The sequence below is a fragment of the Chelonia mydas genome, chromosome 10, assembly GCF_015237465.2.
Source record: "Chelonia mydas isolate rCheMyd1 chromosome 10, rCheMyd1.pri.v2, whole genome shotgun sequence".
In the NCBI taxonomy this organism is placed as follows: Eukaryota; Metazoa; Chordata; order Testudines; family Cheloniidae; genus Chelonia; species Chelonia mydas.
Window position 1 is genome coordinate 46,596,831 of NC_051250.2, and position 24,521 is coordinate 46,621,351.

The 24,521-nt window shown below is 47.1% G+C and overlaps 1 protein-coding gene across 11 annotated transcripts in view; it reads left to right on the forward strand.

The window, feature by feature from the left end:
- PPCDC (phosphopantothenoylcysteine decarboxylase) overlaps positions 1–24,521 on the forward strand; it is a 56,771-nt gene that overhangs the window by 25,537 nt on the left and 6,713 nt on the right. For 6 of the 11 annotated variants that reach the window (XM_043524222.1, XM_043524223.1, XM_043524224.1 and 3 more), the window contains 4 exons: positions 9,540–9,635; positions 13,105–13,170; positions 19,969–20,097; positions 22,902–23,070. In XM_043524222.1, the coding sequence (XP_043380157.1) occupies positions 9,540–9,635; positions 13,105–13,170; positions 19,969–20,097; positions 22,902–23,070 (460 nt within the window). Of the gene's footprint in view, positions 1–7,753; positions 7,854–9,539; positions 9,636–13,104; positions 13,171–17,664; positions 17,751–19,968; positions 20,098–22,901; positions 23,071–24,521 lie in introns of those variants that run through there. The other 5 variants (XM_043524226.1, XM_027828152.3, XM_037909975.2 and 2 more) reach the window with 5 other exon arrangements.

Here is a 24,521-nt window from a genome sequence, read left to right on the forward strand (position 1 = left end):
AGCATCTAAGAAGAGTCACTACCTAAGAAATGTACACACACCACTACCTTGGAAAAACAATTCAAAATAAGATCATTCAGTTACTGGCAACAAACGTCAAACAGAAGATTGTGGCCGATCTGAAGTCAGCAGGTTATTACTCTGTTATTCTGGACTGCACCTCTGACATCAGCCATACGGAACAAATGACTTTTAATGGTGCATTTTGTAACAACAACAGAACCTAGTGAAAATGTCCCTGCAATGGTGACTGTCAGAGAGCATTTTCTAGAATGTATTGACATTGATGATACTACAGGAGCTGGTATGACAATTGTGCTTCTTAAAAAGCTGGAAGATATGGGAATTGCGATAGCTGACATGAGAGGTGCCAACATGAGAGGAAAGAACAGAGGAGTGCAGACACGGATCTGAGTTAAACCCTCGTTTTTTTTGTCCCATGCAGTTCTCATTCATTGAACTTGGTGGTCAGTGATGCAGCATCAGCTTCTAGTGAGGCTGCTGAATTTTTTAATGTAATTCAAAGCATCTATGTATTTTTCTCTGCATCAGCTCATCGATGACAAATTTTGAAGCAACATCTGGGAACATCCTCTCTGACACTGAAACCACTGAGTGCAACACGATGGGAAAGTCAAGTGGAGGCGATGAAGCCTATCAAACATCAAATTGGGAAGATAGATGATGCCATAGTTGCCATTATGGAGGATAATGCTATGACAGGAACTGTTCGTGGGAGAACAGTGGCAGAGGGAAATAGAATCACCAGAAACATACATAACTTCAAATTTCTGTGTGGCTTAGTGTTGTGGCATGACGTACTGTTTGAAATAAATGTTGTAAGCAAGAGACTTCAAGGTGTTGACCTTGATATAGCTGGAGCAATGGAACAACTGGACAAAGCAAAGTCCTACCTACAGTCTTACCGGTCAGATGAGGGATTTCAGAACGTTCTGAAGAGTGCACAGAAGTTGGCAGGGGAACTTCACACTGAAGCTATTTTCCCACCCATTCAAGAATACAAGAGTCACCAAAGAAGACATTTTGATTAACCAGGTGCTAGATTGTGCAATACAGTCAGTTGAAGAACGTTTCATGCAGCTCAAGCAACACAGCAGTATATTTGGGATGTTGTATGATATTCTAAAACTCCTCCCTATACCTGAAGAAGACCTACACCAGCAGTGCAGGGCACTAGAGACAATGTTGACACATGATGACATGCGTGATATTGATGCGAGTGATTTAGATGATGAACTGAAAGGCCTTTCAAGATACATTTCAGCAGGAATAACTCCAAAGGTTGTTCTGGAATATATATGCCCAAATAAGATGACCACACTCTTTCCAAATGCTTTTGTTGCTCTGCGCATACTTCTAACACTTCCTGTAACAGTTGCCAGTGGAAAATGCAGCTTCTCCAAGCTGAAGTTAATAAAAACACATCTACACTCCACAATGACACAGGAGAGGTTGGTTGGCCTTGCAACCATCTCATAGAATACCGGGCTTGGAAGGGACCTCAGGAGGTCATCTAGTCCAACCCCCTGCTCAAAGCAGGACCAATCCCCAATTTTTGCCCCAGATGACCCCCTCAAAGATTGAACTCTCAACCCTGGGTTTAGCAGGCCAATGCTCAAACCACTGAGCTATTCCTCCCCCCAGATGTAGCACTTGTGTTGACATCAATATCCATTAATCTCTCCACATGTATGAGGTGCCATTCACCTTCCTGTGAAGTGTAAAGACTTTTTTGGAGGCCCCCTTCATCTCAATAGAGCATGAGCTGGCCCAGATTGTGGACCTTCAGGAAGAAGTTCAAATCTTTGCAACCAAGAAGGCATGGAAAGAACCACTTTGATTATTCAAACAGATAATAATACCAGTGTTTACTATGCAGACAAGAAAAGTTACATTTGCTGTCCAGGCGTTTGAAAGTTAAAGTCCTGAAGGACGACCCATCACTCTCACAGCTCTTGGGAGGCAGGCCAGTCCTTGCTTACAGACAGCCCCCCAACCTGAAGCAAATACTCACCAGCAACCACACAACAAAAACAAAAGGAGTACTTGTGGCACCTTAGAGACTAACCAGTTTATTTGAGCATAAGCTTTTGTGAGCTACAGCTCACTTCATCGGATGCACAAAAACACTAACCCAGGAACCTATCCTTGCAACAAAGCCTGTTGCCAACTCTGTCCACATATCTATTCAGGGGATACCATCATAGGGCCTAATCACATCAGCCACACTATCAGAGGCTTGTTCACCTGCACATCTACCAATGTGATATATGCCATCATGTGCCAGCAGTGCCCCTCTGCCATGTACATTAGCCAAATCGGACAGTCTCTACGTAAAAGAATAAATGGACACAAATCAGACGTCAAGAATTATAACATTCAAAAACCAGTCGGAGAACACTTCAATCTCTCAATTACAGATGTGGCAATTTTTCAACAAAAAAACTTCAAAAACAGACTCCAACAAGAGACTGCTGAATTGGAATTAATTTGCAAACTGGACACCATTAACTTAGGCTTGAATAAAGACTGGGAGTGGATGTGTCATTACACAAAGTAAAACTATTTCCCCATGTTTATTCCCCCCCCCCACACACACACACACTGTTCCTCACACGTTCTTGTCAACTTCTGGGAAATGGCCCACCTTGATTATCACTACAAAAGTTTGTGGGTTTTTTTTCCTCTCCTGCTGGTAATAGCTCACCTTACCTGATCGCTCTTGTTACAGTGTTTATGGTAACACCCATTGTTTCATGTTCTCTGTATATAAAATCTCCCCACTGTATTTTCCACTGCATGCATCCAATGAAGTGAGCTGTAGCTCATGAAAGCTTATGCTCAAATAAATTTGTTAGTCTCTAAGGTGCCACAAGTCCTCCTTTTCTTTTTGTGAAAGTTAAGTGTTACTTAAAATTTTTGAACAAGGCATTTTAAGTTGTTCGTTCTCCTTTATTGGGGTAGGTAGCAGAGCAGTACCCTGAGAGGAGTAGAACAGGAAGAAGGCAGAATTGAGACCTTTCAAAGTTTTGGCCCAAGTGAGGGGGCATCGGGGCGTCATTTGAGTTCCCCACCTCAGGTGCCAAAATGTTGTGGGCCGGCCCTGGGAGAGTGTCTCCTGCTGATAAAGTGCTGTCCACGCTGGCGCTTTTTGTCAGTAAAACTTTTGTCGGTCAGGGGTGTGGTTTTTTCACACCCTTGACTAACAAAAGTTTTACTGCTGAAAGTGCGATGTAGACACAGCCTTAGTGTAGTTGCAGCTTATAGCAGCAAAACAGTGCTTTTGCTGGTATAGTCTACACCAGTTACTGAACAAGGAGAATTGCACCCAGTGATTCCTGCATTGAACCCAATATTTTGTGGTTAAGCTAGGCTTTTATTAATATAGAAATGTCATTAAAAATCACATCCAATATTAGTATTCTGGCTAAAGTCTATAGTATAGATCTGGCCCCAGTTACGCTAGCATGCTTCAAAAGATTCCTAGTGCATTTTAACGTAGAATGGGACTACATCAACAGACGCTAAGTACCTTTCGGAGTGTGTCAGCAGGGTCTACGTGGGGCAGTTTCAGCACAGCATTTTAGAATGTTCTACAATTTACACCCCTCCGGTGCACATTGACACACCTTGTAGACAAGTCTAAAGAATGCAGTTGCTGTATAAAATCAGCGTTTAAATAGGCTGTGTGGGCTCTGAGGTAAACACCTCATTGAGGCAAATAGGGTAGCAGTGCAGTTAGCACCTTTGCTGCTGCTGCTTGGCTGGAAACAGTTTTGTGCAAAGTGAGGTTAATGGAGAAACTCTGGTTGTTGCTCTGAAAATGATTTTGACACTGGAAAGGGCCAGACGTGTGTGATTTCAAATGAAAGCTATGGAAAATGAGCAGACATTTCAGAAAGAGCATAATGTCCCAGGGTATGATGCAGAATAACTGGAAAGTGCCTTCCTGTGAAGAACAAGAACATAAGAACAGCCATACTGGGTCAGACCAAAGGTCCATCTAGCCCAGTATCCTGTCTGCCGACAGTGGCCAATGCCAGGTGCCCCAGAGGGAATGAACTTAACAGGTAATGGTCAAGTGATCTGTCTCCTGCCATCCATCTCCACCCTCTGACCATAGGTGCTGACTTTTCGTTTTGCCAGTGGGTGCCCCACCTGGCCCTGCCCCTTCCCTGAGGCTTCACCCCCACTCTGCCCAAGGCCCCATCCCCACGCTGCCTCTCTCTGCTTCCCCCCTCCTGGTGGCTCGGTCTAGCGCCTGACTCCACCCGCTCACTCAAAGTGACACAGGAGGTTCCCCTCTTCAGGGTAGGAAAGGTTGCCTACTGGTTAAAGCACAGGCTTGGAGCTCAGGTGTTCTGAGTTTGATTCTCTGCTCTGCCACAGACTCCCTGCTTAGTCTCAGGAAAGTCACTTCATCTCTTGGTGCCCTAGATCCCCCTTTCCAAATGGGGCTAATGCTTCCCTGCCTCGTAGGCTAAGTCCATTTATGCCTGTGTGATGATGGGGGCAATGGAGGTATCAAGGTTTTGACATTCACAGCATCCCCTGACAATGAGTTCCACGGGTTGACTATGTATTGTGGGAAGAAATACTTCCTTTCTAAGATGTCTGAGGGTGTATTTCCAGTAGATACAAATGTTATCGTATTTTTCCAATGTCAGTGTGCTTTCTTTTCCTATTAAGTTACTCACAATTAGAAATAAAGTCTTAAAAACATTGTAATCTATTTATACAATGCATTTGATCTTTCTCCAGCACAAATAAAAACACACTCCAGTTCAAGTTTCAGAGTAACAGCCGTGTTAGTCTGTATTCGCAAAAAGAAAAGGAGTACTTGTGGCACCTTAGAGACTAACCAATTTATTTGAGCATAAGCTTTCGTGAGCTACAGCTCACTTCATCGGATGCATACGGTGGAAAGTGTAGAAGATCTTTTTATGTACACACAAGCATGAAAAAATACCTCCTCCCACCCCACTCACCAGCAGGAGAGTGGAGTGGGAGGAGGTATTTTTTCATGCTTTGTGTGTACATAAAAAGATCTTCTACACTTTCCACCGTATGCATCCGATGAAGTGAGCTGTAGCTCACGAAAGCTTATGCTCAAATAAATTGGTTAGTCTCTAAGGTGCCACAAGTACTCCAGTTCAAGATATTAAAGGTATAAAGATTCAAAACATAAAAACAAATTTAAAAATTGAACTTGCATTAACAAATGACTGATCTAAAAGGCTGTTTTAGTTCTGGAAACAGTTCAGTTTTACAGTACAAGAAATCCTGAGTATGTATCTACAGTGACTGAACTGTGTCTTAGTGAAAATACAATATGACACCATACGTCTTAAATGTTAAGAAAATTTGCCCTCTAAACAATGGGTTTCAGAGTAGCAGCTGTGTTAGTCTGTATCCGCAAAAAGAAAAGGAGGACTTGTGGCACCTTAGAGACCAACAAATTTATTTGTTAGTCTCTAAGGTGCCACAAGTCGTCCTTTTCTTTTTCCTCTAAACAATGTCATTTTAAAAGGGCATACTCAAATGTTAAGGAAGTTACTCAAGAGACCTGTTCTAAGGCTGTAACAACCAGGTAGAATTAAGAGCACTCCGGGAGGGTTTTTTTTTTTTTTTTTTTTTAAATTAACAGAAGTCCCGAGGATCCATTGACTATTTCAAGAAAGAAGATTGAGAAGCAGAGGTAATTACAATAATACTTCCTCTGATCTCCATCAAGAGCAACTGAAATGTCTCAGGGAAGCACTGACTGTGACACTGAAAATAAAACCGATCAACTTTGTGGGAGAGACTTGAGATCAGCACTCACCAGGTCCCTTCTCTTGGCCAAGGCTAGCCAGAAACTGCTCTCTCCGGGGTCTCATCCTATCAGCTGGGTGCGAGCTATTTACCCACATGAAGTGCTTTGAGTGCACCTCTGGCCCAGGGGCTGCTAGGACTGCTGCTGGCTGGGGGGGGGTGGGATTTCTTACTTGCACAGGCTCTCAGCCGCTCAGCCTGAGCGGGCATTTGAGAAACTCATTAAAGACTCCCTCTGTGTGCGAAGGGGTGGGGCGGACAGAGCAATCCAGACAGTTCTGCTGCTTCCAGCCTGGGGGCAACAGCAGCCCACACAATGGGGAATTTACATTTCCCACAGCCCAGAGCCAAGGGGGAGAGAGGAGCTGCTGATCCAGCTTCTCCGGATAGCCGTATCAAGTTCTTGCTCAGGGAGGAGTAAAAGCCTGCTCTGCCCTGGAAACGGACCACTTTTACCTGCCGTGGGGGCTGGGTTAGAAACTGCAGCCACACGCGGCTCATCTGCTGGCTCCCTGCCAAAACAGCTGATAGGCGGCTGCGCACTACAGTTGATTGGTTAGAAACAGCTAATCCAGCCACCCGCCAAAGGTTCACGGGGCTCCGCATGCGCGAGAGCTGAGTTGCAGCTGCCACAACTGATTATCCCGGTGGGTGCAGAGCACCCACAATTTTTTTTCTGTGGGTGCTCCAGCCCTGGAGCACCCAGGGAGTCCACGCCTATGCCTCTGACAAACAGAGGCTAGGGACACCATTCCTTACCCAGCCTGGCTAAGAGCCATTAATGGACTTAACTAGATAAATTCATGGAGGTTCTCTTGTAAACCCTGTTATAGTCCTCGCCTTCACAACCTCCTCAGGCAAGGAGTTCCACAGATTGACTGTGCACTGAGAGAAGAACAACTTCCTTTTATTTGTTTTAAACCTGCTGCCCATTAATTTCATTTGGTGGCCCCTAGTTCTTATATTATGGGAACAAGTAAATAACTTTTCCTTATTCACTTTCTCCACACCACTCATGATTTTAGATACCTCTATCATATGCCCCCTTAGTCTCCTCTTTTCCAAGCTGAAAAGTCCTAGTCTCTTTAATCTCTCCTCATATGAGACCTGTTCCAAACCCCTAATTGTTTTAGTTGCCCTTCTCTGAACCTTTTCTAATGCCAGTATATCTTTTCTGAGATGAGGAGACCACATCTGTACGCAGTATTCAAGATGTGGGTGTACCATGGATTCATATAAGGGCAATAAGATATTCTCCGTCTTATTCTCTATCCCTTTTTTAAATGATTCCTAACATCCTGTTCGCTTTTTTGACTGCCGCTGCACGCTGCATGGATGTCTTCAGAGAACTATCCACGATGACTCCAAGATATCTTTGCTGATTAGTTGTAGCTAAATTAGCTCCCATCATATAGTTGGGGTTATTTTTTCCAATGTGCATTACTTTACATTTATCCACATTAAATTTCATTTGCCATTTTGTTGCCCAATCTTAGTTTTGTGAGATCTTTTTGAGGTTCTTCACAGTCTGCTTTGGTCTTAACTATCTTGAGCAGTTCAGGATCGTCTGCAAACTTCGCCACCTCAATGTTTACCCCTTTCTCTAGATCATTTATGAATAAGTTGAATAGGATTGGTCCTAGGATTGACCCTTGGGGAACACCACTAGTTACTCCTCTCCATTCTGAAAGTTTACCATTTATTCCTACCCTTTGTTCCCTGTCTTTTAACGAGTTCTCAATCCATGAAAGGATCTTCCCTCTTATCCCATGACAACTTAATTTACATAAGAGCCTTTGGTGAGGGACCTTGTCAAAGGCTTTCTGGAAATCTAAGTACTGGATCCCCCTTGTCCACATGTTTGTTGACCACTTCAAAGAACTCTAATAGATTAGTAAGACATGATTTCCCTTTACAGAAGCAACCACAGAACCCAGCCTGGAGGAGGGAGAGCTGAAAGACATGCACTCAGATAGTGCTGGCTGACTCCAGCTAGCTTGTTAGATTGCAGATCATAGGTACGTGCCCCCACTATGCTTTGACATTGCCACTTTCAAAGCAACATAAACTAAACTGGAAAAGAGCAGTTTTAGTCCAGAATAAGAATGTCAACCCAGTGTGATGTACTGCTACACCTGTATCACTATAAATATACCCACATAGAGAAATTTACCTGTATATACTATGTAGAACAGCCCTCCTTAGATTCTGAAATAAACAGCGAAAGTGATCAAAGACTGTGAAGTTTTGGAGCTGGAATTTTCCACTGCCCCAGGTCATCCTAGGTAACAATGGTGGAGGTAGATGAGCCTAGGAAGATAAAACAGACAATAAAAGATAAAACAGGCTATAAAACAGTCACTGTTCGGGAGATAGGTTACCCTGTTCCCAAGCCTCAACTGCTGCTGTTGGAGATTGTCAGTAGCTTTTGCTGACAACAGAGGTGTATCGCTGCTAGCATGATGAGTATACCTAGAAAGCCCATAATCAAGTATATTACTATGGATGTGCCTACACAGAGGTTTTTTTGTTTTTTTTTTTCAAATTCTCCCACCACTGGTGGAAATAATGGCAGGAAGTGCTAGCATATACTGGCCATCATCAGTGAAGAACAAAGTCTTTTGTCCTTTTTAATGTTCCACTCTAATCCATCTGCTGTTGATGAGCCTTCCTTGTTAGCCACTTTCTGTTGGAGATAAGCACTTTACACGAGATAATGTCTCTCGCCCATCTGGTGATTTACACAGAGGCCTACAGTGAAAACACTCAAATATTACCTTATGATATGGGATACAGATATAAGTGAGATTAATGCATGCAGCAACTTACAAGCATTCCATAAAATCTAAACACTAAATGCATTGTTATTCTAGTACCAATCTTAACAATACTAACACACAGGTGAGCCTGACTGATTTCAGCCATGTATTTGTAAGTATTCAGTTGAGGCCTGGGGACCTTGGCGTAAGCTGTCACCTGGTATGCCAGCATCACACTCCATAATAAGTAGTAAGTGTACATCCTCACGGGTGCTAGGACAACAGCCAGAAAATTTGAGAAAAGCCTCCTTGCAGTTAAAACCATTTAGTTACACCCATAATCTCCCATGGTAGGCAGACTGTTTACATGCAGTTTGATTGCAAATGCAGCAGGTGTAGTTAGACACAGACGGATGAACAAAAATCCTACCAGGCAGAAATAGCCCTGGGAAACAAAAAGTTTTATTATGGTGTCTTCTTGTCCAGGGCCATGAGGTGCCATGGTTAAGAGGGCCTTCCAGAGCCAGGCACTTTCCCGCCCTCTTTCCATACACATCTCATGATCAAACAAGGATCTTGTAGGGAGCTTTGTTTTTCTTGGCAGCCCTCTTTTCTAAACCACACCTCTCTTCTGTCTGTTTCGGTCATCTTCACTGGCCCAACTGCTAGTTGGTTATTTGCATATGCTAGGAACCAAATGACTAAGGCCCAGCCTGCTCATGTGAAGAACAGAAATGAGTATCTGGCTTGCATTGCACCTGTTGGTGCCTGACCTTTCAGCAGTGACTGGAAGTGGTTATGCAAATATGAATTGTAGGGTGAAATCTTGGTGTGAAGGCCTGATATAAAACTCTTTGCCACCCAAGTCCTCCTTCCCTTGCCTGCCTCAGGGCTTTTATGTTATAAACTAATTGTTTGAGTCTCCTCCTCCTTTTCTCTCATTAGCTGAAAGTGCGTGTGGTAACAACCGAGAGGGCAAAACATTTCTACAACCCCCAGGAGATTCCCGTAACCCTCTACAGTGACACTGACGAATGGCAGGTCAGTATCCCTTTCCTACCCCATCTGATCCATTCTCCATGGTTGCAGGGGACACCTAAGTCCCATGCCAGTTTCACTTTTTATATAGGATTTGTTTGTTCATTCAGTTGACCTAGTCTTCCAGAAATGGCCAATAGCTGATTCTTCAGAGCAAGGCAAAACCGTCTACCTCCATAATGCACTTGGTCAGTTGTGCAGATGCTGGATTTGGGGTAGTCAAAGAATTCCTTCCTGGTCCCCTTCAAGTGATCAGTTTTTCAGAATGAGGCTGATGGACTGATTTCATTCAGTTTTACAGAGCTTTTGAATCCAAGTACAAAGTATTAAAAACATGCAAATAATATGATGTTGCCCTCTCTGGATGGTGGTATTTATTATTATTATTATTATTACAGTAGCGTTTAGTGGTCCCAACCAATATCATAACCTCATTGTGGTAGGCACTGTACAAACACATAATAGACAGGCTCTGTCCTAGAGCTTACAGTCTAAATGAACAGGAAAGGCTAAGTGTGGAAGAAAGGAAAGATTGTTAATGGGTAGTGCCACAACCTGGCCCAGTCCCCCTCTCTGGTCAGACACCAGTATGTTGTGAGAAGACCCAAGCACTGGATCTCATGTGCTTCTAAGACTGCTGGGTCTAGGTAAGCCCTGGTCACTTCCTGTATCTGGGTCTCTCGGGCACACTCCCTCTACGCTATAGGTCCAATTGTGCCAGTGCAATTTTCTGGCATGGTTAGGGAACATCTGTATGTTGTCACATATTTTGTTTGTGATGACCTAGGACTGTAGCACAATTCCCAAATCACATGGTCTCAACTACACTAGAAACCAAGTATTAAAACAAAGGTTGCCCTCATTATGCTAGAGAACCACATGACACACAAATGGACGAGGGAGGGAGTTTAGGGTAAGAGGTGGTCTCTGACCACTCAGGACTTAAGAGCTATCCCCATCTCCCTGAATAGCAGCCGGAAGTGAGTAGGAAGCCACTGAAGAGCTGTGGGGCATGGGCAGCGAGTTCTATGGGTCAGTGGTGACTGGGCACCAGGAATATTCCTGATATGCATTCCAGCAATGTTTGAGGCCGGGTCTCTCCCTTGGCCCGTCCCCTGGCACTCCCCCCTGCACGTCCCCTGGGCGATTTAAAATGGCCCGGGGCCCCCACCTACCACTGACAGCGCAGTGGAGCTGAGCAGCTTCCTGCCTGCTCCATCCACGTGGCTGCCGGCCCCTCCCTGCAGTCCGTGGGCGGGGGGTGGTCTGTGTCTATGCGCGCTGCTCCCGCCCCAAGGAACCCTGCAGCCAATAGGAAGTTCCTGGGGCTAGCAGCACATGGAAACCCCCAGCCCACGCTGCCTAGGAGCCTGCACCCCCACCCCTTTCCCACACCTCCACTCCCACCCCCAAACTCCCTCCCAGAGCCTGCACCCCACCCCTTTCCCACACCCCTAGAGCCTACACGCCTCAGCCCCTTCTGCACCCCTCACCCCCTTCCCCAGCCCAGAGCCTGCCCTCAAACTCCTTCCCAGAGCCTGCACCCCTCACCCCCTCCTGCTCCCTCATCCCCTGCCCCAGCCCGGAGCCTGCACCCAGCACCCAAACTCCATCCAGGAGCCTGCAACCCAGACCCCCTCCCCCACCCAAACTCCCTCCCAGAGCCCAATCTCTCACCCCTCCTGCACCGAAAATCCCTCCCAGATCCTGCACCCCTCCTGCACCCCAATCCCCTGGCGCAGTCCAGGGCCTGCACCCCAGACCTCCTCCCCCCACCCAAACTCCCTCCCAGAGCCTTAGACAGGTGGGGGGGGCAGGCTCTGGGCACCACCAAAATTTCTACAAACCTGCCACCCCTGATGGGTGCAGATGTTATGCAATCATTATGCCTCGCCCAATTTAGAGGGCAGCAGCTTGATTACCCCTATCATTATCTTAGCCTGCAAATCTACAGACATTATTAATATTAATACAGTTATCCAGCCCTGTTTAAAATCTACCTTCAGCATATGACTCAAAAACCTCCGGCACCACTGAATTTCCCAGGCCTATTACACTCCATATGATGTATAATAAAAGTTCTAGATTCCCAGCCTCAGATCTGATGCCTGGGCACCCGGAGAAAAAGTTCATCTGTGCCCAGTTTCATTGCAGAGTCTTAACTCATTCAGAACTTCAGTGTTTTGCTGTTTTGGATGGTTCCCTCCCATTCATTTTCCTCCTGTAATTTAATACTAGTTAGGATTCCTGATTGGAGACTATGGCACTGAACTGCCTTTCTTTTTAATCCTGGATCATAACATGAAATCCAGCCAATCAAAACAGATGGTTTGTGTGGTGAAAAATAGTTCCAGATTATATTTCTGGCAGCCGGAGGCAGCAGTTTGTGCTGCGTGATTGAATTGCTCTGTACCATTCTTTATCATCTTATGATTAGGGCTATGAGATGGAGACCTGGGTTCTATTCCTGGCTCTGCCACTGACTCATTCTTGTGACCTTGGGTGAGTCACTTTACCTCTCTGTGCCTGTAGTGGATTAGCAGCGGGGGCTCCTCCCCATCTGGGTCCTTGGGAGGCCACTCTGCCTCACCACATGTCTGTTCATTTCCTACGATGGGGCATTAGCGGGGTGACAACAGTCTACCGCTCGAGTCTATAACTCAGGCTTGTGGTAAGGGCCCAGCAACGAAACACAGGTAGGAAGGCCAGGCCCTTAGTGAGGGCAGGGCAATGAAAGTCTATAGCTCGGGCCTGCGTTCAGGGTTAAGTAGCAAGGGGTTCAGGCATCCTAGCTCCGGCGGATGTCCAAAAAGCACTGGCCTTTTAGCCTAGACGGGGGAGACCGCCACCCCAGGGGTTGGGGTGGCAGAGGGGATGTAGGCCCACCCACTCCACTGCATCCCGGCCCAGGGCCCTAACAGCAGTAGAGGGGTCTGCCACTGGGTCAGCAGCGATCCTGACCACAACACGCTGACTGGGTCTATGGCAACAACGCAACTAGACTAGGGTTGTCTGTCCCTGGCCCACTTCCTAACTTCCCCTCGGGATGTACCTGGGTCTCATCAGCATTTGGGGAGAAGAGGCTGTCCAGTCCCAGCTGCACTCCAGCCGTAGGAATTATGATACCCGTGGACAGATTTCACGATGCATGACAGAAGGGGCCATGACCAGGACACAGTGCAGTGCAGGGTCAAAGCGAAGGAGCTGCAAAACGCCTACCACAAGGTGCGGGAGGCAAACCGCTGCTCCGGTGCTGCGCCAGTGAGCTACCGTGAGTGGACACGATGCTCGGTGGCAGCCCCACCTCCACTGTGAAGACTACTGTGGAGACTTCAGTGGCTTGTGTGCCAGTCGAGAGTGGACCGAGCCAGGAGGAGGAAGTCTTGGATGAGGATGTGGAGTGGGCCGGGGGGACTAGGCCCTGACTAGGAGGTCAGAGATGCATACAGCCAGGAGCTCTTCTCTTCCCCAGGGGAGGCTAGCCAGTCACAGCTGTCGGAGCTTGGCGAAGTGCAAACTGGAGAGGAGGAGGCTCCTGGTAAGTGGCTTTGATTTTTGGGAATTGCTGAAGCGAGTTGTTGCAGGCAAGAGGGTTGCAGAAAGCAGGCTTGTGTCTGTATGATGCGCGTACCACCACATGCCTAGTCTGAGTGGCAGAGCAGGGTGTTGATTGACTCCCACACTTCACGAGAATCTGCCTCAGAGATCTCCACAAAACTCTCATGGAGATACTGGGCAATCCTCTGCTACAGGTTCTCTGGCAGAGCTGCTTTGTTTCTTGCCCCTGTGATACAGCATGGCCAGAAGGCAGCAGGAGAGTGAAATAGGAGAGATATGTAAGTCCCAGGATGAGGAGAAGCCCTATTCCCTGGAAAGGGAAGAAAGGTTTCTATAGATTAATTAAAAGCACCTGAAGCCAATTAGAGCACCTGAAGCTAGTCACCTGGTAAAACCCCCTGCTTCAATCAACCAGGGGAAGGAATTGGAGCAGAGAGCAGTTTGAAGGAGTTGAAGTAGAGGAGAGTTTGGAGAAGTGCCACGGCTGGCTAGAAGACCAAGACCCTAGGTAAAGAGACACCTGGCTTGTGCAGAGAGAGAGGGCAGGAAGCCCCACAAGCTGAAGAGCAGGAGAGGGAAGTATCCCAGGGGAAAGAAGCACTAGTTCAAGTGGTTTACCACTATCCCTAGGGTCCCTGGGCTGGGACCCGGAGTAGAGGTTGGGCCCGGGTCCCTCCCTCTCCACTACCCTTCTCTGGGTTACTAGTGGGACAGTAGATACCCTAGTTCAGGGGCAGGAAACTGCGCCCTGAACACACAACCCCCCACCCTGCCCAAGAAGAAGAAGCGCGGGACTGATCATAATCGTACCGGCAATTTGCCACACCCCATTAAGGGTAACTTTTCCGTGCCACTCTGCCGTCACTGGGGGGGGACCATTGCTGCACACAGGCGAGCTGCATAAGGGCCAGAGCGGAAGCTGCAGCCTTGGAGAAGACCCTCAGCAGCAAGATATCTTCCATAATGATCACATCCTGTGGAAAATGTGGGGACAGTAATGATTATAAGGCTACCCCCTACAGTGCTGGCTCTCCCCAAGAGCCATGTGCCCAGTGTACAGTTCGGTCTTGGAACACTGATTTCCCCTGCCCCTGCAGTTACTCACCATTTTGGGGGTCTTGTGGCTCATGTGTGTTTGCCTGGGGTTAGCCAGTTAGTGACAGGTATGTGAATAGTGGCTGTGTTTTAAATCACTGAATCAGTGGTCTGTGTGTTGCAAACAATACTGCTTCTGTAAAACGTTGCAGTTTGGCTTCACAGATATGACCTCGGGAGCCCAGCCTCCCTCTTTATCGCTGGCTGAACGGCTGCGCAGAATTAGAAAGCAGTCACAAAGAACTAAAGAAGACTTTCTGCGTGATGTCACGATGCACTCTGCAGCCGAAAAACAAGAATTGAAGGAGTGGTGGGACAGTGAGAAGAGGGACCAAAAGGAGAACATGGCACGCCAGAACAAAGCCACGGAGCGCCAAGCGCACGTGCTCCAGGCGCTACTAGCACTACAAACTGAGCAGCTCCACGCCCTCCCTCCTCTGCAGCCACTGTCACAAAACTCTTTCCCATGCGCCCCCCAGACACCGCCAGCACACTCTTATCAACCTCCTGGCTCCAGTCTGTATTCGCTGCATTCCACTCCTGCCCTGACAGAGTCCAGCCCTGCGGCTTCCCAGTACCCACTGCACTCAACACCCATCCCTCTGCAGTTTAGCCCTGCTGAAGTACAGTACCCACTGCACTGTACTCCAAAGGGCAAAGTTGCATATGATACCTGGACATACACAAATCTTTAACCATCCCGGGACCCCACCTCCTCCTGGGACCCTCCCTTCCCCCATCCGCCACAGTGCTGATGTGTTTTTTGTTTGTCTCTCTCCTCCAGTTGTTGCTTTTTAATGAAAGAATTGTTTTGGTTTGAAAGCAATCTTTATTCCTTTAATTGTGAAAGCAAACAGAGCCCTGCAAAGCAACAGGCAATTTTCTTAAACCTTCATAGTGCACCGTCTGCACCAGTGACAATCACCTCCTGTCATTACAAGCACTGCACTCCCCAGCATAGCAACAAATATTAGTGGATATCAGCTTCAAATTGCTGCCTCAAGGCATCCCTGATCCTTATGGTCCCATGCTGTGCCCCTCTAATAGCCCTGGTCTCTGGCTGTTCAAATTCAGCCTCCAGGCGCTGAGCCTTAGCGGTCCATCCCTGAGTGAAGCTTTCACCCTTCCCTTCACAAATGTGGAGTGTACAGCATGCGGCTATAAGCATAGGAATATTGTCATCGGCCAGGTCGAGCCTCCCATGTAGGCAGCACCAGTGGGCTTTAGACAGCCAAAAGCACACTCAACAATCATTCTGCATTTGCTCAGCCTGTTGTTGAACCACTCCTTGTTGCTGTCAAGGTGCCCCGTGTATGGTTTCATAAGCCACGGCATTAAGGGGTAGGCAGGGTCTCCCAGGATCACAGTGGGCATTTCGACTTCCCCTATGGTGATCTTCCGGTTCAGGAAGAAAGTCCCTGCTTGCAGCTTTCTGAACCGGCCAGTGTTCCGAAAGATGCATGTGTCATGCACCTTTCTGGACCAGCCTGTGTTAATCTCTGTGAAAATGCCCACCGTGATCCACAAGTGCCTGGAGAACCATTGAGAAATACCCCTTCTGATTAATGTACTCGGTCGCTAGGTGGTTTGGTGCCAGAATTGGAATATGCATGCCATCTATCACCCCTCCACAGTTAGGGAAGCCCATTTGTGGAAAGCCATCCACAATGTCACGCACGTTGCCCAGAGTCACAGTCTTTCAGAGCAGGATGCGATTAACTGCCCTGCACATTTCCGTCAACACGAGTCCAACGGTCAACTTTCCCTCTCCGAACTAGTTAGCAACCGATCGGTAGCAGTCTGGAGTAGCCAGCTTCCACAGTGCAATTGCCACGTGCTTCTCCAGCAACAGGGCAGCTCTCATTCTCGTGTCCTTGCACCACAGGGCTGGGGGGAGCTCATCACAGAGTCCCATGAATGTGGCTTTCCTCATCCGAAAGTTCTGCAGCCACTGCTCGTCATCCCAGATGTGCATGACAATGTGATCCCACTACTCAGTATTTGTTTCCTGAGCCCAGAAGCAGCGTTCCAATGTGGTCAGCACCTCCATGAATGCCACAAGCAATCTTGTGTCGTAGCTACCACACGTGGCGAGATCAATGTCAAACTCCTCTTGCCTTTGTAGTTTAAGGAATAACTCCACAGCCACTCGTGACGTGTTAGTGAGAGCGAGCAGCATGCTGGTCAACAATGCGTGATCCATTCCTGCAGACAGAAGAGGCAGAGCGCGCAGTACACAAACTGTTGAAAGATGGCGCCAAATGCAGACAGAAGCACAGGGATTGCTGGGATGCAAAGCAATGCATCCTGGGGCATTGGGACAGGACCCAGGTTGCCCCGCGACCCCATCCGTCTTACCACAACTGTTAGTGGCAGAAGAGGAAGAGATGCTCTGTGGGATAGCTGCCCAGAGTGCACCGCTCTGAATACTGCTGCAAGTGCCCCAAGTGTGAATATGCTATTGCACAGGCAGCCGATAGTGTGAACACACAACAGCGGTTTCCCTTCAGCACTATCTAAGTGGCGCTGTAACTGCTGGTGATGTAACTGCCAGTGAAGACATACCCCAAAATCTCTTTGACTTATCTCTGCTGGTTCTCTGTGAGCTAAAGTTCACAGCGCACTTTTCAGTCAGAGTAAGGGATACTCTGGCTGTTCAGACTTCCTAACATGCCCTTAGTCTGTCAACCAGCTTCTCCTGTTCCAGACAGTGTGTGAGTTGTTGCCAAGTGCAGAATGGCTGCTGTTTGTCCAGTGCTTTCTAAAGCACTTTGAGGTACCCTAACTGCAAAGGGGTGGTTGAATAAATACCCACATTCTATTCTCTGCATCTCCCTTCTCTCAGCTTTGCAGTTCTCCCACCTTGAGTGAGTACAAGAAGACCTGCTCATCACCATGTAAGCAGTCCTCTGTTTTTGCACCCACAAGCATATGTTGCTTTCCTTCATAGAAAGGCATGTTAGTGGGAATGAACAGAAAGCTTTCCAGTCATTTCAGAGATCATTGTGGTTCATTGGCAGAGCTCTGTTGGGGCTCAGGTCTGGAATAGCAGGGGGGCTGCAGGTCAGAATTGAGGTGCATTGGCTGTGCCATATGGGCTTGCAGTACTGAAATACCAGGGAATGTTGCAGATCAGGATTAAGATGCATTGGCAGAGCTGGGCAAGGGGTGTTGCAGGTCAGGACTGAGGTGCATTGACAGAGCTGTGTGAGAGGAGCCTGCACAGTTCCTGCTTGCATTATACATGGCTCCAGGGCCATTCCTACCCATATGCAAAGTACGCAGCTGTGTAGGGCACCAGGCACGTAGGGCTCCGCCTCTTCCCCATGGCCCCCGCCTCTTCCCACCCCTGCTCCGCCCCAGCCCCACCCCTGCTCCGCCCCAGCCCCTGAGGACTGCAGCAGGGTCGGGCCTGCACTCACCAGCGGCGGGAAGTGCAGCAACCTGGCCCCAGCCGCGCTGCCGGTGAGTGCTGGGGGGCGGTTCCTTCCTGCCCCCCAAGCCAGCCCCTCCCCCCCCCCCCCCGCAGAGGCCTGGAGCCACGCACCCTTTCCCTCCCACCTGCCCTCCCATGGGGAGGCTGTGTAGGGCCTCAGAATGGCTAGGGATGGCCCTGCCTGGCTCCAGAAGAGTTAAATACAAAAAGTTATTTTAAAAAGAAAGCGAGACTCTTTAAAGTACTTAAAAACTAAAAAGAGAGTGAAGAGCTCTACTTTGGGAAGGGTGGGGAGCACTAGTTATTCCGGATGCTGCCTCTTTGTTGTGGTTGTGTGTGACTCATAGAGTGAGCAGTTTGTGGCCCTGATGCACACCTCTCACTGGCCTGTGGTTGTGCCTGGCCTCTGGAGGTAAGACACATCATCTCATTTGCTGCTTCTCTTGACATTTTACCAGCTCAGATGCTCCATGGAGGTCAGAGTGCGACAGATATAGCGATTTCCTGCAATATCCAGGACAAACCTGATTGGATTAAGTTAAATCTTTTTGAATTAAGTTTAAGTATGTTTGCAGTCTATTGTATTTTAAATGTGAAGTTTGTTTTATTGTGGGATTGTATGTAACTTCTTCTGGGGGAGACATGGCCAGTGTAAACCTTGGGAAATGTTATGAGCTTCAGAGGAATATTTTAAGCAATGTGCCAGACAAACAAATATAAGTGGGGTTCTAGGAAATACCTGCAGATTGGTAAATGCAAATGACCACTTCTGGCTGTACAGAGACCCAGCCTTTTGAAGCTTCATCCTGAGGAGGGGACCACTGTCTGGCTACTTAGTGTTCACGGTCTCTGCAGATCAAAGACCCAAACTGTGTAAAGGGGTGACTCTCAGATTCAGGCTGTGCTTGTTCTGAGCTAACAGCCAATATGAACTTGTGACCACAGAAAACCCCCATGGTGGAGTTTGAAGGACCAACGACATGTCAGAGCCCTTGTTGGAAGTGAGGTGATCTCCGGTAAGCTGATTAGTATGCAGCATATGTGTAGTTTCTTTAACTTTTTTAATATGTTTTCTCTGTAGTGCTTTCACCTTAAGAATAAATGTACTTGCTTAGGACAAGCCGTTTTGTAATTTATACCTATCGGCAATTACACTGTTTATTGCTTCTGAGGCAAAGGCAAAGCAGGCTAGCTTAGGCAGTCTGACTTGCTGGGGAATTCACAGTGTAGGCAGAGAGCTGTGCAGTCTGGAAAAACCCCAGTCAGGAGGGAGAGAGATGTGTGTCTCCAACCAAGAGAGGTCGTGGCTGGGGATCTGGAAGCCTGAGAGTGGGTTTCCTTTGCTGGATCATAGAGGGGGAATACAGGGGCAGTTGCACAGAACTGTGACCTATATATCTTCCCCCAGATACTTCCGAGGAACCCCACTTAACTTCGTTTAAAATAGTCCTTGAAGTTCACAACATTTCCCAAGGTTTACAAGTCTCCACCCTAGTGAAGGTACATACAATCCCACAATAATACATACATATTGCATTTTTAATATGATGGGCTCCAAAGATACTTAAACTTAATTCAATAGGGTTTAACTTAATTCAGCAAGGTTTGCTCGGGATATTGCAGGAAATCGCCATGTCTGTCACACAGAATTTCCAGGGCAGCATAAACCTTCTGGGTAAACTAGAATGATCAGAGTTACAAAGGTTGGAGCAAGAAAGACCTAGCTGGCCCCAGCTGGTCTATTCTATGGGGTTTTGGCCGGGGTTGTTCAAAGCAGACTAGTCACCAGGATAAAATTTTCAGGAAGCTTTTCTAGCTGTTCCTGAGATTCACAGATGCCCTGTGGTGAGTGTGATGGGGAAGCCTGTGCTGGCATGCAGGGTGATGTAGTTGTCTGACATGTAGATAGACTGCTCTAGGGAGCACTCAGTTTCCTTGATGTTAATCTGTACGGTGCCTAGCACAATGAGGCTCTGATCTTTGATTGGAGTTTCTAGGTGCTACCACAATATAAATAGTAACTATAGGAAGCGCGAAGCAAGAGAAGGGTGAAATACGAAGAAGCAGCTGCAGCACTGCTGTCTCAGAGCCCCATTGTGATTGGGCTTTGTTCCATGTGGATGTTACTCTTTCCCCGTGGTTTGACATGGCATTTATGCATGTGGGGTTGGTACAGTGCCAAGCGCTCTGTGTATGAGTGACTGTCTCAGGAGGGTTCAGTGATCCAGCCTCCTCTGTTTTCTGCAGCTGTGGAAAGGGCGTACGGACCCAATTCTCCACATCGACCTGAGGCGCTGGGCCGACCTGATGCTAGTGGCTCCTCTTGATGCAAATACACTTGCAAAAATAGCGAATGGCATCTGTGACAACTTACTGGTGAGTTACTGTCCGCATCTGGACCGTTAGTTGCCCTGAATACTGGCTGAGGACATCTCTCATGCTCTATTTCCTCATCCCTCTATTTCTTCCACTGTGCCTCTATTCTGGTTTCCTTTTCATGCAAGCTCTTTGGGGCAGGGACCATATTGTTCTGTGTTTGTACAGTGCCTAGAGAAATGGGGTCTGGATCCATCACTAGGGCTTCGAGGCATTAAAATACTACTATTAATAATAATAATTAATAATGCCTGCTCTTTTCAATGCCTCCCTCCTTATACCTCTCTTTCCTTCTCTTCCTCTCCACATCCTTCTTCATCTCCCTGGCCCCTTGTCTCATGGTGTTCACCCGCCATCCCTTTCCCTGTATTTCCTCCTCCTCCTCCTCCTCCTTTGCCTGATGCATGATTCTTCTTCCTCTCCTGCACCTTATATCCTCTTCATCTCTCTGTCTCTCTCTATCTCACACACACACTTTCTCACTCTCCAGTTCCCCTTCCTTTCTGTGTTTTAGATGCAGTCTGGAAAGACACCTGTGAGATCAGATAAGTTTGTTTACTTCCTGCTAGTCCTCACTCCCTCACCTAAAAACATAACGTGGACATCCACCCAACCACACTCACACATTTCAGCCATTTCCAGTTTCAGCCACAGGTCTTTTTTTGGGCAGTGCTGTTTTCTGATACCTCAAGTAGCTTGGGGTGGTGGAAGAAGGGAGTCAGCTCCTGCATTTGGGTAGGACAGACTACCCAAGAGCCCCCTATACACCCAAGTGCTTTGGGAACAGAGATAGGTGCTCATTAGATAGGGAAGGTCACAGAATATTTTAGACACCTAAGGAATCTTCAAAGAGAATGCAAATATGCACATGCAGCGCTGGTGTAACCAGTTCAGTGTCCCTCAAAAATGAGTGGAGGGTGGATGGAGCTAGGGATGTAGGCACACAAAATCTCAAAAGGAAATTTGTGTGGACAGGTGCCATTCAGGTCATGAAACTCTGAGTGGCTGAACCCCAGTGCTAAGGAAAACCACAGTGCCTGTAAATGAGTAAAATACAGCTGGAGTGACAGGCTTCATCTGTGTGAGCATGTAGAATGTCTCTGGAGGTGTCGGCTTAGCAGGAGGAGCATGACAAGGCCCAGGAGACAGATCCCATTGGTCAGTGACACACAAGATTACAACTCTACAACTGCTAGCCTTTTTTGGGAGGAAAATAAAATAGCATAGATGTACAAAACAGGCCATTTATGGTTTCCTTTGGAAGCTTGGAGGGGATCAGACCTAACAGAATTAGATTTTGCCTGTACTGGAGAAAGTTCACATCATTCAGTACAAAACAACAGATAAAAAGTTTACTGAACACAAGATGACTACAGTCGAGATACTATTCCAAGGACAAATGCAAGTTGTTCTTTGAGTAGTGTCCCGATGAGTGCTCCACTGTAAGTATATCTGCACCCCTGCGCCTCTAATCAGCGATTTTAGGTAGTGGTGTCTGTTCAGCCCATACATGCGTTCTCCCTCCCTTGTGGTTTTCCTCGAGGCTGTCTAACACTGCGCGGGCGAACCGTCTTTGGCATCAAACGGAATGAGCAGTTGTCTCTTCCTTATCTGCATCATTAGTATTGACTCAAAGACTACCCAAATGGGTCTCTAGTTGCATTAATTACTGTTATCAAGGGCACACCCTGTTTCCTCCATCTGGAATTCGTACGCTCTCTGCGAGGTCAATTTCTACCTTGGTCGCATTCCTGAATGATGTCCCTATCTCAGAAATCTGCAGAGCAGCGACTTGGGCCTTTGCCCACACTTCTGCAGAATATTATGCTGTCACTGGAGATTCAGCCTCCGATGGCATCTTCGACTCCACAGTACTCTCTGTAGTAACAGACTCCACTCTGAAGCCTCGGCCTTCCATGGGGGATGCTGCTGTAAAGTCACTTGCAGTGGAGCACCCCTAGGGACACTACGTGAAGAAGAAGAGGAAGTTATTCACTTTATGCGGTAACAATGGTTCTTTGAGATGTGTCTCCCAATTGGTGCTCCACAACTCGCCCTCCTTCCCTCTAGCGTTCTCCATAAGGGGATTTGTGGTAGAGGAGGACCTGAGGGGGGTTCGCCTGTGCAGTACTAGATAGCCTCTAGGCAGACCGCGAGGGAGGGAGAGCGCATGTGTGGGCTGAATGGACACTGCGACCTAAAATCTCCAATTAGAAGAGCAGGGGCGCAGATACACCTACAGTGGAGAACGCCTAGGGAGACGCATGTCGAAGAACCATCGTTACTGCACAAGGTGAGCAACTTCCTCTTGTCCTTTTGTCTTTAGGATGCTGTAGCAAACCCTATCTGACATGATAATATCTTGCTGGTTCAAGAAGCCAGACAGAGAACTGACTGCGCCCTCTATTAATGATTTGCAAACTCTGTCACTGTAGATTCTGATGTGATCCCTTGTAATATGTAGGAGCTGTTTGATGGCTGGGAAGCTGAGGGCATGTTTTGATATAGGCCAGCCATGTTTCTTCTACTTGATGCTAGTTATATCCATGGAAGATGGGATGCTTCTTTTGTTTGCAAAAGTGACATATCCAGTCGACACAGCACTTAGGCAAAATGACTGTACACCTGGCTTCCCTCACATATGGTTTAGAGAGTTGTACAGTATGGTTTGTGGCCACCCTCAGCTTTACTGTGGAGGTGTGGGCTTCTGCAGCAGCATGATAGGAGATGCAAATAGGAAGGGCAACAAACATGCTAGGGTTGGATTTCTTGTTGTCTTTTTTTTTTTTTTTTTTTTTCCCTAGACCTGTGTCATCCGCGCGTGGGATATGACAAAACCCCTGCTGTTCTGCCCTGCTATGAACACAGCCATGTGGGAACATCCTATTACAGCTCAGCAGGTAGAGCAACTAAAGGACTTTGGCTACATGGAGATCCCTTGTGTGGTGAAGAGGCTGGTGTGTGGGGATGAAGGTCAGTCTTTAGCATGGCCTCTGGCTACTTTCCTGTGTGCTTTCTCTCATGATGATCATGGAAATGTTACGCTGACAGTGAGACAATCTTCTCACCCTGTGAACTTCAGTGTGTTGGGTTGAGGTGAACAAGTACAGTGTGTGCTGTAACCCTCCATAGCCAAAGTTTACAGAAATGTGTTGAAATTGGGTCTCAGACCAGCCGTGAAGAAAATATTTCTTTTCTTGCCAATTTTCAAAATTCATGCAGACACTGTGAGATGCTAGGAATCCAAAGCAGAATCAGGAGTAGGAATTTGGGGTTAGGGGTTTAGCTTATCTTAGCTTCAATAACTCAAATCAACCTAAGATTTGAAAAATAAGTGTTGCCAACTAGTAATTCATGATAAAAGCATGAGAGAGAGGAAGGATGGGCCAGTGGTTAGCATGCTATCCTGGGACTTGAGAGACCCAGATTCAATTCTCTGCTCTGCCACAGGTTTTCTGTGTGAATTGGTCTAGTCTCTCTGTGCCCCAGTGGGGATAACAGAGGACAGTAGCACTTCCCTGTCTCACAGGGGAGTTGTGAGGGATAGATACATTAAAAAATGGAGGCACTCAGATACTATAGTAATGCGAGCCATATATGGATAGAGAAGGAAAGCTGTTTCTTTGGCATGTTATTCGTAACAATAAATCAGCTGTAGCACCTGTATAGAATCATGTTTGAACATGCACATCTGTGTTAATATTTTAATAACTTTGCTTTATAGTTTGATACCAAGCTCTATGGTGTGCATTGACACAGTGCATAGAAATCTGTCTGGAAAATAAGACACATTTAAAAATAGTCTATGTGGTTGCTGAGTAAGGGTTGGCTTTCACACCTCCTGATCTCTCAGGTAAATAATGTGCATCTCTAAAAGAGAGGCCTTTTGGAACTGAATACCAGTATACATTTGTGGTTGGATAAACAGATTTGTAAGTTATTTAAATCAGTAAAAACACACCGGGCCATAACTGTTCTGCTAGGGTTCTTACGGCTCATCACATCAAATTTCTCACATGTCCATGATTACTGTAAATGGAAACACTCAAATGAGGTCAAACCACACAATAGACTTTGGCAAAAAGCCATCTGGATCAACATGCCTTCCCTTTTTTGTCTTTTCCTTTATTTATTTAACTAAGATCCCCCATTACCGTGGTGGTATCTGAGCACCTCGCAATCTTTTATGTATTTATCCTCACACATCCCTGTGGGGTAGGACAGTGTTATTATCTGTACTGTACCGGTGGGGAACTGAGGCACAGAGAGGATCCATGACTTACCCAAGGTCACACAGGAAGTCTGTGGCAGAGCAGGGAATTGAAGCCAGGTCCCCCAAACGAGCACCCTAGCCACTGGACCATCGTTCCTATGTATCCCTCACTACTGATATCTTATACCCATCAATCACCTCCATCTCCAGA